Source organism: Mauremys reevesii, linkage group 15 (genome assembly GCF_016161935.1).
Source record: "Mauremys reevesii isolate NIE-2019 linkage group 15, ASM1616193v1, whole genome shotgun sequence".
Lineage (NCBI taxonomy): Eukaryota > Metazoa > Chordata > Testudines > Geoemydidae > Mauremys > Mauremys reevesii.
This window is the reverse complement of record NC_052637.1, coordinates 31,533,202-31,550,612: the sequence shown is the minus strand read 5'-3', so window position 1 is coordinate 31,550,612 and position 17,411 is coordinate 31,533,202. Positions and strand designations below refer to the sequence as shown.

Genomic DNA, 17,411 nt, shown 5'->3' with positions numbered 1-17,411 from the left:
GCCGACTCCTTTAGGAGCAGAGTCCAAGGATCCACCTGGCCCCAGCCCTTCTGTTAATGCATTTCCTTTTCTTACAGTGGGGATCAACTTGTTTTACTTCTGTATAATCATCTACCTCTATGGGGACCTAGCGATCTACGCAGCTGCTGTGCCAGTCTCGCTCATGCAGGTGACCTGGTGAGTGATGGCAGTTCTTTGTAAGCCCAGGGATCTAGTGCACTAACAATAGAGGATGGAACAGATCCCTTTGCGTTTAAGTGCTTCTGCGATGGAGGGCTAACGAATATACAGCATACCTGGTTTTGCCCTTGAATTCTGAAAGCCAGAGAAGGAGATGACCCAAGAATAGGTCATCGGCGTTTACAGATGGGGTAGTGAGGTTGGACACAGCTAAGCTGGCATTAATTGGCTGAAGAGTCCCTCGACCTGACTTGAATCTAAGTCCTGTTTACCCACGTGGTTAATGCAGCACTGGCTGCAGCAGTGTGAACTGCACTGACCCCACCCATGTGTTTGCTTGTTATTGAAGGACCGTGCCCAGGTGTGATCCTTAGTAAGTTCTTGGCTTGTCGGTTGAGGTGGCCAGCGAGGCTGACAGTCGAGTCCTTTTGTGATATGGATAGGTGTCCATTAAGAATTAGACTGAGACCAATTCCTTCCTCATAAGCATCAATAACTATCCAAGAAGAATGACGTTTGTTCAAGTTCGCTCTGGGCTCAAATTGAAATAGTGTCCTGGAGGTGCAAGTCTCTGTATCCCACTATTAGTAACTTCAAGCATCTAGTCCCATCACCTGCATTTTAAAATAGATTCTTGGACTCTTTGCAGTTATCTCTGGTTACATAATTCTGAGTGATTTATGTTTCCTGGGGCCTATGATAGAGCAGCAAGATCAGGGGAAAGTCTCTGCATGTCTGTCTCTCAACCATGCCCCATTCTCTTTGACTGGAGAGGAGAGGAAGACGCAATTAGTGTGTTCAGAGGGATGTTAATTACTGTTTTCCTTTTGTTTCCCTCTCTTTCCCCTCCCCGCCACCCCATTCTCAGCAGCGTAACTGGCAATCACTCCTGCAGTGTTGAAGATGTCACAAAGTATAACGATACAGACAAGTGCTGGGGGCCAATCAGGCGGATTGATGCTTACAGACTCTATCTGGTGAGTGCTCAGAACTGGATGACTGGTGTGGTCCCTATATCCGATTTGGTCTGAAATGTTGTACGCAGGTTTCTGTGGCATAATGTGTTTAGATGAACAGCCAAGGTCAGGAATTCTGACTTCAGCCCCGTCTGATTTGCTGAATGCTCTCACTGCCGGCTTGATAGCCTGACTACATTATAGTTTGGCTAACTGCATTGTGCTAAGCGAAATTTCCCCTGCATTCTCTTTAGTATGCAGTATTCTTCACTTTCCGTCCTGTGTGCTGTCTATCTCAGTATTGTTTAAACAGGTGTTGTGTTGCAACCCAGAAGTGGCTGCACTTCAGTGCTTGGTGACGTGATTCTGACTTTATATAGAGTCTTAAAGTTTACTGTGTGTATTAGGATCCTTTTGGATGCAAAGCTGTATATGAGTGTTAGATCTGTTCCTATATAGCAACAAGTTTTGTGTGTGTGAAATATTGTAGTTTTATACAAACTTCTGCTTTTTGAGGGGGAACATGTCACCAGACACTGTTCTGTTTCTGTTATGTACCATTTCAGTAGCATGGCTGGCTAGCTTAGGATTTTCTAGCCCATCACCACGGTATCAAAATGGTGTGGCTTTGCTGCATGGCAGAATCAAATTCTTTGACTTGAGTGGGAGTTACATGCGAAGACAGAAACCATTGTTTGGGGTAAGAAGTGAGGAGAAGGAGGTGAAGAGCTTTAATAGCTTTGAAAGTAAAAGCAGCCTGAATCTCAGACCTGTTGGAACTTTAGCTGGGGGTTTAAACAGAAAGCGGCGTGGAAAGAGAGAGAGGAAGGATGCATCAGATCATCAGTGCCAGCAGGTAAACCCAGGGGCAGGAGTAAAGATAAGCAATACTTTCAGTTGCCATCCTAAGGGGAGAGTGGTGGCTGGATCACATGGCTGAGCACTCCTCACTGTTGCAGTAATAACACTGGAACAGGAACTAGATCTCAGGAATATTAGTAAATGTCACAGCCTGGTTAATTATTTAAAAGAAATATTATTGCTTTATTAAATTGCATCTTGGCCTATTTCTTTGAAAACCTACATGATTGAGGATTTTCGCTCTGAATTTCAGTAACTCTTTGACTGAACAGAAGGAACTCGTCAGGAAAGGCAGAAATGCATTAATTACTAACTGTGTCTCCCAGATATTACACCTATAACTCATAAAGATAATTGAAAATTTAAAAAACCCAAACAAACAACCTTACTTGCTGCTGTCTGAGTGGGCAACTTTCATGAACTTTATTCCCCCTGCTTGTCTTTGTTCAGGTTTGAAGGTTAGTTTATCCTCTAACATCTGTGGCAGTGATTAACCCTTTCTCTATTGAGTAATCAAGAAAAAGGTTTCAATGCTTTTCTCCACCTGCCTTCAGTGGGAACAATGCTGTGTGATGCTATGAGATATGGTTAGGTAATCAGTGGAATTGCTCCAGCGATGGGCTGAACATACAGAAAAGCTCCAAACTGTCAGTGCAACCTCTGAGCTCAGTAACATCTTCACTAATATCTCTACCATTTCCCACTAGATAAGCATATTGGCAACATTGTATGTCGAAGAGGACAAATCAGGACTCCTATTCCCAGCTCTGCAGTTCAATTGCTGCTTGACCTTGAGCTAGTCACCTAACCTCTGTCTTCATTTACCCCTCTGTAAAAGGAGGGTAATGTTAAAAAAGCTCCAAGAGTGTTGACACTTAGCTGTCTATGAAGCACATTGAGATCCACTGCAAAAAGTGTTGTTGTCATCAAGGTCAGGAGAGCTATTCTTCATATGGCACACCTCTGAAGGGAGTTTAAAAATTAAACTGACTGTGGTGCTGGTGAATCTTTTTCACTGTTCTGTTACCACTTGTAAACAACAGGTGACCAATGGGTATGTCTGCGTTATATTTGTCTAGGGAAAAAATGTCTCTCCTTCGTGTTGCAAAGTGGCAAATTTTACAGGGTATCATTAAATTATAGCAATGTGCATTTTAACAGTCCAGTGTCAATCAGATGTTACTTTGTAAGGAGCTAGAAATGCTTCAGTACAGACCTGATGGAATATAGGTTTTCTTCTCCCTTTTTAGCTTTGTTGCAGGGTGGATTTGATTTAAAGCAAATTGATTTAAATCACTAGTCAGGAAGACTCGATTTAATCATGGTTTTCTACATAAAAGTCTTCTACATTAAAACTTGTTGGTTGTTATAATCTTAATACATATTCTTCAGAACTCAGAGGTAGATGTAGGTTTCATTTTCAGAAGGTACACACTATACATTTTTAAACAGTGATTTATTTAGAAAACTTTTCAATTAATTATACAGCTATATCAGAAAATGAATGATTTGGTTATTTCATTTACCAAAGGTAATTGAAGCAGATATTTATGAAGTCATCGGGAGGTGAACTATCTTCAATTCAACAGGTTAATCATTAATATTTGGAGGATTTTCTTTCCATGCTGTATTAGGAGGAGAACAGCACCAGACAGACATCTAAATTGTTTTATTTAACTAAAACAACAACATTAAATATTCTGGATTTTTTTCTTCAATGGCAAACATATAATATTTTAACAAAAAAGCACATGTCCCTCGCTTCTCACATTTATCTCCAGACTTCTCCTTGTCCAGATCTGTTCCGCCCCCAAAAATCTTCTATTCATTGAACTTTTTGAAACTTTGCACTTTTAGAGAGCAGTAAGGGATTGACTCTGTGTACACAAATTTGCAGAGGGACAATAGAGTTGAGGTCTGTTATTTCTCACTGCTATATATTATTTATTTATTTTTTTAATAACATTTTTGCTGTTAACAAGCATGTTACCTCTGGGGACACACATCCACAATTTGAGATCTGCAAAACTAAGCATCTCTGATGGTATATTCTAGACTGAGCGCTCAGTCCCATTGGGTAGATAGAAAGGTTAACCTAAATCTATATGGAAGCCTGTGGAACCCCATAAGATTGGATCCCTAATCCATGAACTATTGGAACTCATTTACAAAACTTTTCTTAAAGATTACGTGAATATATTGTCTCAGACTATAGAATTAGAATTTATAATCCCTATTCCATGATGAGATATCTTTGAGCTATAATGTATCTTAATTAAAACTATCTTTAGATTTTTTTCCTCAAAAAGCATTTTATCAAAAAAAAATCTGATTTAAATAAAAAAAATAGGATTTATTTATTTTAGATCATTGATTTTTATCCACTCTGCTTTGTTGGAATTTCACTTTGAAAAACTCCAGGGATGAAAGGATAACTTGTTCAAAACCACAACAATCTTCAAGGAAGTGGCATAAACAGTCTGAAATGTATGCTATAGGAGAGTAGGCTTTGTGGCCAAACAGTAAGACAGAATTGGGTAGACCAGAGTACTGAGTGACACGTTCTCAGATGCAAATGCTTCTACCAAATGAAAAAGGGCTGCTGTTCTTGTCTCTGGTTGCATTGTTTCAAACTCTGTAGTCACTTCTTTTTCCACTGAGCAGGTTGTAGTGCAGTCAAGCTTTTTCTTCTCAAAACATGATGGTGCTTTGAGATGACTATTGCCTGAAGTGTTGGGTTTTTTTTCCCAAGCTTAATTGGAATATTGTATGTAGTACAAAATTAAAACTTGACATCAGCCGTCATGTGAAATGTTTTATACTGCAGAGATCAAAATTTGGCAAAGAGGTTTCCTAATTCAGAGTGAGTGAGTGTGTGTGTGTGTGTGTCTCTACCACAACACTTTACATTCAGCATGGAATAACTATCACCTTAAACTGTCAAGTTTGTGTACAGAAGTGGATCCTCTAGGATCAGCAGGCTAGCCAGAGCCTGGTTGTGCAAAGGGGAAACAAGCCATTTAGAAGTGGAGAAGGGGGATAAACCTCTCAAGAACATAAACAAATGGGACCTTCTCCTCCCTAGCATGAGAAATGTCCCTAGAAGCCAGGGCCCTTTTGTTCTGGAGTCCTAACTCTCCCACTTGTGAATGGGTTCTGAATCAGGCAGCTGCAACCAAGGAGCTTTTCCTCATACTAAATCCTGGTATGGGAAGGAGGAAAAAGACAACACAAGAACTTAGAAGGAAAGGCACACTGTCCTCCAAAGAAACCAGCACTGTTCTTTGGGAGCATCAGACTGTCTCCTGAGCTCTTGTCTCTAGTTTTCCGATCTTTCCTGGCTGTTCCCCATGGCTGAGCTGCAAGCTCAGCTCTGAGGGAGTCTAAGCAGGTCAGCACAGTCCAGCCAAGTTCCCACCGTAGCCAGCACTCTGCTCCCTACCCTCAGTTAGAATGAATCCCCCTCAGCTCCCACCTCTTTCTGTATATACGCAGCCAGCAAATTACTGGCAACGTTTTTACTTCCATTTTTTTCAGACTAAATGGTCAAGTTAATATTTTCTGCGGAATCTGTGGCAACTGCAAGAATCATACCAATTGGGCCTTTTTCACCTCAAATGCCACCTGTCAGCAGAAGGTCAGTCCTGCCTCTCCCCCAAGGACTCTGTTTTTTTTTCCCCTTCCCTTTTTTCTCAATTGCAGTAATCACTGTTTCAAGCACCGAATCTTTAGGCTGGGGAAAGGGAGGAGAGAATGATTGACATAAAATCCTATTTATTGGTTTAATGTCCAAAAACTCCTCTGGAAATGGGCTCCATTCCTGCTTTTTGGGAGTGGATGTTGAGCACCATGTACATAATGAGACTGTTTAGACTGATTAAGTCCCTCTCTGGAGATTTGCCTGCCTGTGCAGCATTTTTATTACTGCTACAGAGTCTAGCACACGTATGTGTGGCTGCAGGGACGACACGTAGCCTGCTGGGCCCACAGTAACCTTCATCCTGCATAAACTGAGTGTTGTTGGTCGTAAATTGCGTCCCAAAATACGGGTGGCTTGTGATAGAAACAGGTCATGGAAAATGGTGCTTTTACTCAGTTGTACTCCCTCCTTCCTGTCCTGTTACTTGATGCTTGCATTTGCCTCCTTGGGTTTGGAAGCTGGGGTTATGAAAAGCACGGCATGAGTACGCTTGGTGCAGCATGCAGGGTGAATCGGCTGGTAAAGGAGGCACGGGCTGCATGTCCTGTAGATGGCAAACGTTGATTGTAGTTAAAGGAAATTGGTAACTTTTTTGCTCTTCCCTTCAAATCAGTTAGTCACAACGCAGTGGCGTCCTCCGCAGCCAGAGTGACTTCTGGGTCAGTTGGCTGTTTTATGCCCATTTTTAAGGGCAGCCTGGAGTGAGCTATAAAGGGAGGTAAGATCTAGGTCTCTGCTGTTGTGTGTTCCATAGTGCAGTTAGCCTACAGATTTAGGGTCATGGTGCCCTGCTGCAATTCCTTTTATAACACTTCCCTTAAGGCCAGTCAAATGTCTTCTGGGTGGACTGAAGGAAGGGACAGTGGATTTAAGATTTAACCCTCTCTGCATTGGACTTGTACCTATTTCCTGTTACAGTCCTGATGTTACCCATCCTTAGTGATATGGTGAAATAATGATTTTGTTGCTAGAGAAAAGTTGGCTGATTTTAATGCTCATAAAAGAAATAAGGGGTTAAATCGTGGGACTCGCCAGCCATCTGGAGAGTCTGATCAAACATGACCGTGGCAAACGTTGCCTCAGTTCTGCACTGGGGCAGACGGAAATGCTTTCGCTTCCTCTCTTCTGTCAGCCCTCCCTTCCTGGTAACTCAGGAGCCCAGTGTCTTCCCATAACAGATTGAAACTCCGAAGTTGGGGAAGCAAATGCCATTTTGGAGGAAGGTGCTGCAAAAGCTCCTCTCCCTAGCCTGGCGTTGCAATATTTAAGGCTATCGGGTATATCTGTTCCATGGGAGGATGTGCTGGTTTTTGGCTTATTGGGAAAGGTACATGGCATCCACTTTTACAGGTTCACAGATGCTGCAGTATCGCAGGCAGCCCAGCGGGTGCGCGCCGACTGAAGATGGGAGCACAGATGGTTTAATGGAGATTATCCCAGTTGGAAACGTGCTTGTGCGGTGAATCAAATGAGCAGGCTCTTAGGCACTCACCATCCCTCTTCAGGAAGGGACAATGTCACCCCAGCCTGACGTTCTGATTAGAATAATGAGCAACCAGAGCAGGGTCTGTCTGAAACTGAGAGAGTCTGGTGTAGAAGGGTGGGGAGATAATCAAGGGGAACAAAGATCTTCTCGTTAGATGCAGAATTTAACCTGAAGGGGCTAACGCTGAATTAGTACATTTTATGTAGATGCATTTTCCCCTCTTCTCCGGTCTCAGCATGGTACTTCCTGCTTGGGTTCTCTTTGATTGCAATCTGTAGGGCTTTTTTTTTTTTCTCTTGTCTCTTCATCTCCCTGTTCCCCCTTCTCCGACTCTAGAGCTGCCCCCTTGGTATCTCCCCCCGCAGCTCTGACTGTAACCTCACATCTGTCTCTGTGGGTGTAAGGCTGCATTTGGGAACCTGTCCCTCTCATCTGGGCATAGAGGTGCCTTTGATTTCTCACTATAGACCCATGTCTCTGTTAATTCGTGTGCCCTCATTCACCCCCCTGTAGGGCTGGAGCCCTTGGCATACCCCATTTTCTGTAGATTCTACTGTTAAGAAACAATGTGCAGCCTCCCTGTTTAGAAGGTTTTACTGAAGGGCATCCCCCATTAAGCCAAAACTCTTCCACATGCGAGCGCCTGAGTCCACAGCCTGCCTTCCTCGCATGCTAATGCCAACTGGAGTGGCCGTCACCACTATTTAACCCAAAGCCCCTGTGCTGAATACAACCCCGGGTGAATAAAGCCTTTTCAGAGAGGGTTTCAAAGCTGCAGCCCCAGCTGGCTCTCAAGAGCTTACACTTAGCACAAACCCTTTTGAGCCGGAAGTATCTCAAATTGCCTTACAAACTATATATAAAGGATCACTTCACCACGCCGTGGAGCTGAAGTGCAGCCAGTTGTATGGTGGAGCGTCTCAGCTGTTTGGTAGCATGCAAAAATGCTTTGCAAAAATTCAAGGCAGGCACACACACAAATTTGAGTCTTCTAGATGGGGGAGGGAGCAGGGGTGTCCACCCTTGGTGGAGGTGTCCCCCAAAACAGGTCTCACTCACTTTATATGATGGAGGGGATTTGTCGCAATGATGTCCCAGCATGAGCAGCTGATCTAACTCTTCTCCCCATGTCCATTGGTATTAGGAACAGTCCTTGAGTTGAGAGGTGGCGCTTTGAACTGAGTGCATCTTCTGAGGCGAGACACGCTCTTGTTCTGAGCGTTCCCTTCTGCAGCTGAGAACACTTTCCCTGTGTTCTGCCACCTTCCACCACTCTGCCCCACAGCAGTCACATCCAGCAATCAGTAGATCATAGCTGCTGTCTCGGGTATCTATTCTTGCGGGTCTCTGTGCTAAGAGTGGCCTAGAGACTTTCAGAGCCAGCAAGTGAAGAACAAGTGTCCGTGGGAGGGAGGATTGACCACCTACGTCAGGGATAGGCAACCTATGGCACGTGTGCCGAAGGCGGCACGCGAGCTGATTTTCAGTGGTACTCACACTGCCCGGGGGGCTCTGCATTTTAATTTAATTTTAAATGAAGCTTCTTAAACATTTTAAAAATGTTATTTACTTTACATACAACAATAGTTTAGTTATATATTATAGACTTATAGAAAGAGACCTTCTAAACACGTTAAAATGTATGAGTGGCACGCAAAACCTTAAATTAGAGTGAATAAATGAAGACTCGGCACAGCACTTCTGAAAGGTTGCCGACCCCTGTCCTACGTCATCACCTGAAAGCAGCACTGCTGCCAAGGGGTATGAATCCACTGTTGGGTGTGCTGAGCCTAAGCCTGCACAGAGGGATCATGAGGAAAACTGTTGGGGGGAAGTTTATTGTGCTGATGTGAAGCCACCATGCCTATTTGGTTACAACAACCACCTAGAACACTCATACAGCAGTGTTCTGTAGTAACAGGCCAAACCACTACAGCTTGCAGCAGGGCTGCTACGGCAGTATAGAGCCATTGCTGTAGCCTCCTCCTGTGCTGTTTTCTCCGAAGGGATGTGTCCTAGCAAGATTCTCTTGCCAACGCTCGAGCATGTTGTTCCTAACTACAAACACTCCAGTGCTTTTTATTGCAAAATGAATGTGGAAATAAAAACAAATGACTGCCAGCGTAAAAGAATGGCAGTTATTACTCCTGTGGGCAGTTACAATACTGGAAGCCAGGAAGAACCTACATTAGTGATCCAGAACACTGCAGTATCGTCACCTTCTGGAATACTGCAGCGTATGTGGGTATGTGAGAAACAGAAGGATTGAAGTCCTGCTTTGTAACTAATCAGTGCAGCCCTAACTTTTGCGACAGATGCCTTGATAATGCAGCACTGTTTGACTAAAAACCCAGTCCGAGGGGCTGATTTCTGGGTCTCTTTCCTGTCTCCATCTCATCAACTTTTTAAAGAGTGAGGTCAGTTTGCCCTGAAGCTGCTGCAAAAACTGGGAGCTGAGTTCCACCAAAATAAATGACGTCTGGGAAATGAAAGCTATTCTCCGCTTTTTGTCATGGAGCTAATAAGGTTGAATTCACCCCTCCGTTCTTGGCCATTCTTCCCTCAGTCTTGTCATTAATTTCTGTCTCTGTCGCAGTTTATTGCCTGCTCATCATGCGTCTTTGACAGATAACCTGGCAGTTTCACAAGGCTTTTTCCCCCTCAACGTTTCCCAACCAAAAAAAAAAAGTAACTTTGGTTCATGCCTAGCCTCTGTGAATGAGGCTTTGTTTTTAATTGATTTGGCTCACGCAATGGCAGAAATCTGCGCAGTATTTCACAAGCGGGATGTAGACTTGTCATGTCAGTATCCCTAGCGCTAAAGTTCTGCTTTTGGTATTGGATTTGCTAGCTTCCTTTGCAGCCGCCCTTCCCTTAGGACAAGGGGAGTATCAGATGGAAGGCGAATGTACCCTGATGCTAGGACTCGGGGAAGGAGACTGATCCTTTGGTACATAGTGGAAGAACTCCAAGAAACTGCAAGGACGTAGATTGAAGTGACTGGCTTTAAAGGATTAGCTTGTCTCTTATTACAGATAAATCGATAGTGCAGGGGACTGGAATGTGTTTTTTTGCAAAGAGCTGTCTGTTCGCTTCACAATGAGAAGTGGGTTTTCTTCTTAAATGAGGCCTGGATTACACTGTCACTCATCCTGACACTGAGCTTTTCCGGAGCGCTCCTAACAAAGGGCCTTAATAATGAGTCCTTCCCTCAGCCACCTCCAGCCAACTAGCAAGGGCTGTGCAGAGAGTGAAGGCATCAGACTGTATCCTACATACGGTTGCCTGATCCTTTCCCGGGCATGTGTGCTATGGTCGCTGGCCAAAGGCTGCCCAACCTAAACAGGAAGTGGTCTGGCTGGTATGACTAGTGGGGGATGTCACTGGTTTTAGGCAACTCAGATTGCAGTGTGACTGCCTTCAGTCCACTTCTGGCTTGCTTTGGAAGTTCAAACTGGCCCACTTGAGGATATTTTCTTTTGGAGTCTCTGTTAGGAATCTAGGCTTTGCCAGATGGGATAACCACACTGCTCCAAGTCTAGTCTCTTGCCTCCAGGAGTGGCAGATTTTTCAGATGAAGGTCGGTACTTTTGATTCCCATAAAACAGCTGGCCAGTAGTGCCATGTTGTATTGTGGGAAGGAAGGGAGACTCCTTCCTGACCACTTATGGCAGCCATTTTATATTCTGAAGCCTGAGATTTGATTACCCGTGTCATAGCATCCATAACAATAAACAATGGGTTTAAGATTTGTCGGGGGTTTTGGCTAGTGAGCAGCTGTCTTGAACAAGGAGAGTGAGAAAATGGGTTTGGGGATCACCCTTCTTCCTCCCCAAGCACTTCCCTTAACTCTGTGGAAATCTCACCTCCAAGGGTATGTCTACACTGCAACGGATGATGCAACCTTCTTTTATTTTGCATTTGTATAGTGTCTAGCACAATGGGGCCCCTAGTCCATGACTAGGTCTCCTAGGGGCTACAGTAATATAAATAATGCCTACCTGAGCTACAATCCCACCTCTGTGTGCAGGGTAAGTTCTCAGTAAGCACTGTGCCTGCATGAGGCCAGAGGGAGGACAGATCCTTCTCTAAATAAAACCCTATGTTGGAACAGAGCTCGATCAGGCAGCGAGACACCAAACATGACACCCTTCTCTCTTGATGTTGGAGACCTGTCTCTCTTGAACTGGGCAGGTGTCAGAACTGATTTCTAGTCATGATCTGCAGAAATCAGGTTTCAAAATAGCGTTTAAGACTCTTCTCAGGCCAGCCTATTTCAAGAGACTCCACTGGTCTGTCTCTCTTTGAATCATTTATGGAACATAAGTTCTAAGTGCTCTTGCTATATTAAGGGTTTAGTTTCATATTGTAGTGACAGCATCATAGAAACCGAAGCTGGAAGAGACCTGGTAGGTCGGCTAAGCTGTCCATGGAGTGGGTCGGTACAAGACTTCCTAAACAGTATATTTTCTAATACTTTTCCACTGTTTTTAAAACTAGAAATAACAGCTCTTACTGCTAAACAGAGCAGCGACTTTATTGGCCTGGCTAATTACATACGAGCATTTCCATTGAGTAGGACAGTGACTTCGATATTTTCTTCTTCCTTCCCCGAAAGTTTCATTAGCGAATTGGCAGAAAAGATAATCAGCCCCAGGGCATACTTGCTATAAGATTGCAAGGTAGTGCCGCTCTGTGAGCATCACGATGAGAGGAGACGGGGACAGTGACTCTGAGCAGGGTAGCGTCTGTCTATTCCGCCCCTTGGGAGCGCTGTTCAGGGAGGTGCTCTGAAGATGGTTGTGGCTTGCCTCAGTGCCGGGTCTGGATGACTCTCAAGGTCCCTTCCAGCCATACAGTTCTATGATCCTGTGAGCTGTTGCTTTTGTTTGGGTGAAATATTTGATGTTATCTTGACCAAAGCTGTGATCTTTAGACCAAACCAGCAGGTACTGATGACAGAATTATAGGCACTACCAAAAATACAGATAACCCAAGACTGGCCAGGTTTGTCCTGTAGCAAGCTGTGATCGGTGTCACCTTTCTGGGCAGAACTGATCCCTGAAGTGATCCAGAGGGTTTATTACACCAGTCTGTGTAGTGTGCACTAGACAAAGTAGGGGAGGGAGAAGGCTCAGAATGAGCCAATTCCACAGGTAGCCCCTAGCACTGCGGCGTACAAGCAGGAGTTATAATTACAATGCGTGGGACACCCTTAATGTGCCTCCAGGCAATGGCCCCATGACCCAGCAAACAGTGAATCGGGATGAGACTCCCTGATTGCCTGGAGGGTTTCATTTCAGGGGCCAGAGTATGTTAAACCTTACTGCGAATTTAGTGCAAGTGAGGAGAAGGAAAGTAGGAGGCAAAGATGATGAAGTGCTAGGCGGGAAGAGTTAATGAAGGCAGATCCCCAGGGACCTCCTAACCCAGAGCAGCTCATGGAGACGCATGCTTGCGGGTCTTCCATGCCTATATGCCACGCTGCGTATCTGTTTCTCCCATCTTAATGCTATCTAACCTGTGGGGGGGGGGGTATATTAAATAGAAAGATAGAGTTAGCAGCCAATACTCCACTATCTGCATAGATGTAGGGCAGTGTCTGTCGGGGGGGTAGTAATGACGATGTTCTCACACTTTATTAGATGAAGCTCATTAATCTGTTTATAGCCCTGCTCACTAATGTTGCAAAAAATCCTCGCGGCTACTCGGTGTCAGGAAGGCTCCTGTTCTATTTCGGCGCCATTTTGAGGTCAGTCTGTGGAGGGCACAGCTCTGCAATTTCGCTCTGCACGGCTGCCACGTATCACGCACCCGACATTCCACTTTCAGACTCTGCTCTCCTCCTGCCATCAGCTTCTTTGCTCCCCTCCCACTTCGTTCGGATGCTATTAGAAGATGCAGAGTAGGGGAGGTCAGGGGTCAAGGAGGCGCTAACGTGACTACAAGACACTGCAGGTGATTGTACCATAAATACCCCATCGATGGCGAATTAGACGGCAGTCACCTCGGGAGAGTGCTGGTCTCCATCTTTCTCTTGCTCATGAAAAATGACTGTGGAAGCATATTTACACCAGAGAATGCAAGCTTGCTGCTGGCTCCAATCCTGCCTGTGTGCGCCAGGGACTGCAATCTTTGCATAGGATGACTTTTTGAAAACACTTTGCCGTGTTTGGATTGTTTAATTTAGGAGGGGAGGGAATTGAGTGGTTGGTTTGGGGGGGGGTGTTGAGTCTTTTTGGCGGGGGGAGGGTAAGTGAACTTAGCGCTCACTGAAATGTGCTTGCTCAGGATTCTGACAGCCCTCTCTTCATCCACATCAGATACAGCCAGGACTGCACCATGCCAACTTCACCGCGCTGCCCTTTCAATGTGCTGCAGCCTTGATGTCGAGGGGCTTTATCTAGGGGCCACAGGGGAGATTCAGTCTCTGATCCATTCAGTCCTTAGTCTCTCTGAGACCCCCGCAATGAGGTCAAGACTTGTGATAGTGTTTTTCGTGGGGTGGACACTTGTCCATTTGGAACTGGATTTAAACAAGCAGATGCATTTAACGTAGGCCACTGACCAGCCATTAGGCAGTAATGCCACCACTGGCTCTGCGTATTCCTCAGGGCACTAAGGGCGATGTCCTCAGCTGGCATTGTAGGCATCGCTCCCCTTACTTCAGTGCAGCTATCCCAGCTTTCACCAGCTGTAGCTCTGGCTCTAGAAGAATATTCAACCTCTGACCCAACCATGTTGTGTAGATCCTGTGTATCGAAGGAGAATGCCAGCTGTGAAGATTGCTCTTTGTACAGGCAATATGTTGCCTATGAGTTATGACTGTAAAAACCCCCATTGTGTATCCTGAAAGCTGCATGTTAATTACCAGCAATGCTTTGGCAGCAGATGTCTGTGACAAAGTAGCTCTCCTTTACTCTGGGGGGTAGAAATGAGGCCAGTTACACTTTATCCATAAGTATTACTCGTGCAGTGTCTAATGGAGGCAGCGTTGTTCCGTGGAACTTCATTACTGCCCGGAGGGGGGAAGAAGAGGTTAAAAACCTTCTCAGCCTCTTTGAGCAATCCCATTTCTGCTGCTGGGTTATCGTTTTAACCAATTTAAATAAGAGAGTCAATAATTACCTGCTTCCTGATAACTTCCTGCCAGTCAACACAGCAGCAGCCTTGGTCCGCACGCCAGCCGCTGGGGGCTCTGTCTCTCCATCTTTCATCTTTAAGCTTTTATAAAGGGTCTGGAGGGAACCTTGTATGAACAATCAGTCTCCTTTTTCGTATATTATATCTTACCATAGATGGTGACGGATGAAGCTTGGAACGCAGCCCTAAGTAAAGTGCCATCTGGCACTTTAGCTGGAGAGCTGAGATCATGCAGGAGGGACGAGTGTCTCCTCTGTCACGAGGGGGGACAGCAGAGGAGGCTTGGAAGGAGGTCTGAGACGGGGAACTGCAAGCAAGTGAGCCCCACAAAGCCTCTCTTCTTGAAATCTGTCACAGATTGGTCCTTATAAGCGTTGCAACCTGTGGTGTGACTGGCTGAGGCTGCTGGGGTGTGGGGATTAGGGTGGTGGGTGCCACAGTGGAGGTGGTGACGCTGTTGTGGCAGTTACCTAGGCTGCAAATGGGTGTATTTGAGTCAGTAGTGGTAACATTTTTAGTGGCTAAACCCTCTGAGCTGTTTTAGCCTCAGTGACAATGAACAGAAACACCATGTTGGGGGGAGCCTAAAACCTGGTAAGTTCTTTCAGGCAGACGTGTGGCTTAAACCATTCTGACTGGCTCCAGAAGAGTCCTTACATTTGCCGAAGGCCTGATCCAAAGCCCCCTGAAATCAGTGGAAAGACTCCCCCTGTAGACTTCAATAATCTTTGGATCAGGCCCCAGATCAGGGGATGAAATCACATCTTTCTGCCTGTGTCGTCAGTGTTAAAACTCAAGTTCCTCTTCCCCTGTTGTTCTCTAAATGTCATCTATAGGAGAGAACCTGATGCAGGCAGGGGCCCTTACACAGCCCTTGGAGCAGGGCCATGGCTCCCGAGCAGGCCAGATGTGTCAGAGCTCATCAGGTATTTCTGCTAGGCCAGCTGGCTGTCAGAGGCTCTTCTTAGCCATGGTGCATTTGTCTCCATCACTTCCAGCATTCACCTAGGCTGCCGGCGTAGCTTGATGAGCTCAGGGACATCTCGCCCAGCGAGACACCAGCTAGGAAGTGACTGCTTTTTCTACTCTGTTCAAGGAGACTCTTTGCTTCTGTTTCTAAACAACTAATCTTAACAGGGACCACTTTCCTCTCAGAGGTGTCGCTTTGTTAACTTCTGCTCTGCTATGGGAATGTTACATAGCCTTGCAGCATCTGTAAAGCATCCAGTTTAGCCTGCCAGCTGAGGCAAAGCAGTTTACCAAAGAGAGTGATCCAGTGGATCTAAATCTCAAGTCCTTACGCATGTAAATGCCAGATTTCTCCATGTTTAGAGTAAGTTTATTGGTATCCACTCACCCCTTTCAGTGGGAAGAAAAGGGCTGCTCGGAACTTGTGATGTGCAGTCACCAATGTCGGAGATGCTGGGTGGAAATCACCATGAGAACAACCTTGCATGTGAGATGTCCGCACTTCTGCCACCAGTCAGAACCAGGAGCCTCAGAGCAAAGATTTGATTTGGGATTGGCTGTTGCTTTGGGTCAAGTTTTTAGAGGGCTGGGGTTGTGAGGTAAGTTCTCATATTAAGCAAACATTGCTCAGAATTTGGGGCTCCTCCAGGCTCTGAATCAAAAAGGTACAGTAGTTATTCAGTTTAATTCTAGTTTAATTCTCAGTAAATGCTAAACATTGTGGATGCTTTTTCTGCAGATTAGATCTTGAAGGCAATTAAGCAAGTTCCAATGGCAGTTGTGAATGAAACTTGTTTTCATCAGTGTCCCTTGGCAGGCGTGTGCATTCACACTCTCAGCACTCAGACATTTACTTGCGGAGTCCGTGGTGCTAGTTCTAGTCCCTGAGACCCATTGCTTTATAAAAAGCTGTGAGAGAAGAGCCAAATTCAATAAAATGTGGTCTGCTTATTCTGAACACTGAGGACTTGAGCAATGACGATGTACGCTTCCTCCAGATCCAATAAAGAGCCTGTTTGGCCAACAAAACCCTCTGACTCTGGCATAAGGCACCTTCTACCCTGATTTGATTCTTGATCAATATGTCTGATACCTGGCAACATTCTCTTGGAGTATCTCAGCGGATCATCACAAGCGGATGTTGACTGAAGCACTACAGCCATCCAGTTTACGTAACCACTTCAGTACTTACCCTTTCCTTCTTGTGATCTTTCTATGTAAGTGTCATCTTATCCGAAGTGGCTTGTCTCCTTCTTACCTGGCATGCGAATTTCAATACAAAGACTGTGTTTCTTTTTCACTTGCTGTGTGTGTTTCTAGCAATAACAGCAAATCCCATCTTGGTCCCTGCAGCAAGAAGGCTCCAAGTCAACAGGCCTGTCTTTCATTTTGAAGTATTAAGGGCTGCCAGAGGGAGAGGCTAGGAAGCCACTGACAGCTGGATTCCTGTTTGTTCGTTTGTTGTAACCCCCAAACCTTGGCAATGTTATAGACAGAAAAAAAAAAACTAGGGGGAGGGAGGAGGCATCCTAACACTTCAAGAACTGCCCAGCTATCGAGTTTGCTGGCCTGCAGGGCACAGCATAACTCAGAGAGACGAGCTGTTGTTTTCCCTTCTGTGCTAGCAAGCTTCTAATTTTCTCTGACTGGAAACATAATCTTCAGTAAAAGCCACAAACACGTTGCCATCTAGTTATGTACTTGGTCATGCTGGCTTCAACACAAACAGGACTTTGGAAGGAGAAGAGGCTTTCATTTTTATTTTTTGCATGACTTCCTACATGACTGCAACAGGTGTGGGTATATTTTTTTTTAATTTTTTCTTTTGTAATGGAAGGGGTTCAAGGAGAGAGATTAGGGAATGACCCGCTCCGATAATTGAGCCAATCCCTTGCAAGAGCATGGTAAGGATTCCATTCTCCACACCCATAGAGGATGTAGGAGCTCTTAGACACAGCACTTCACCTTAGCCGAAAGGCTGACATCTCTTCTTCCTTGTTCAGGTTGAACTGAACGAGCCTCCATTCATTGTCTGTAGTTGTAAACCACCAGAGTAAAATAATCCACTTCAATTAAAGATTTGCCTGTTCCTTCTGCCTCAGGTTATTTTGCTAAA

General features: G+C 45.1%; 1 protein-coding gene across 3 annotated transcripts in view; it reads left to right on the top strand.

The window, feature by feature from the left end:
- The window catches only part of TMEM104 (transmembrane protein 104), a 63,828-nt gene that overhangs the window by 18,808 nt on the left and 27,609 nt on the right, over positions 1 to 17,411 (top strand). For 2 of the 3 annotated variants that reach the window (XM_039501016.1, XM_039501017.1), the window contains exons 7-8: positions 78 to 177; positions 1,049 to 1,157. In XM_039501016.1, the coding sequence (XP_039356950.1) occupies positions 78 to 177; positions 1,049 to 1,157 (209 nt within the window). The remainder of the gene's footprint in view (positions 1 to 77; positions 178 to 1,048; positions 1,158 to 17,411) is intronic. The other variant, XM_039501018.1, reaches the window with a different exon arrangement.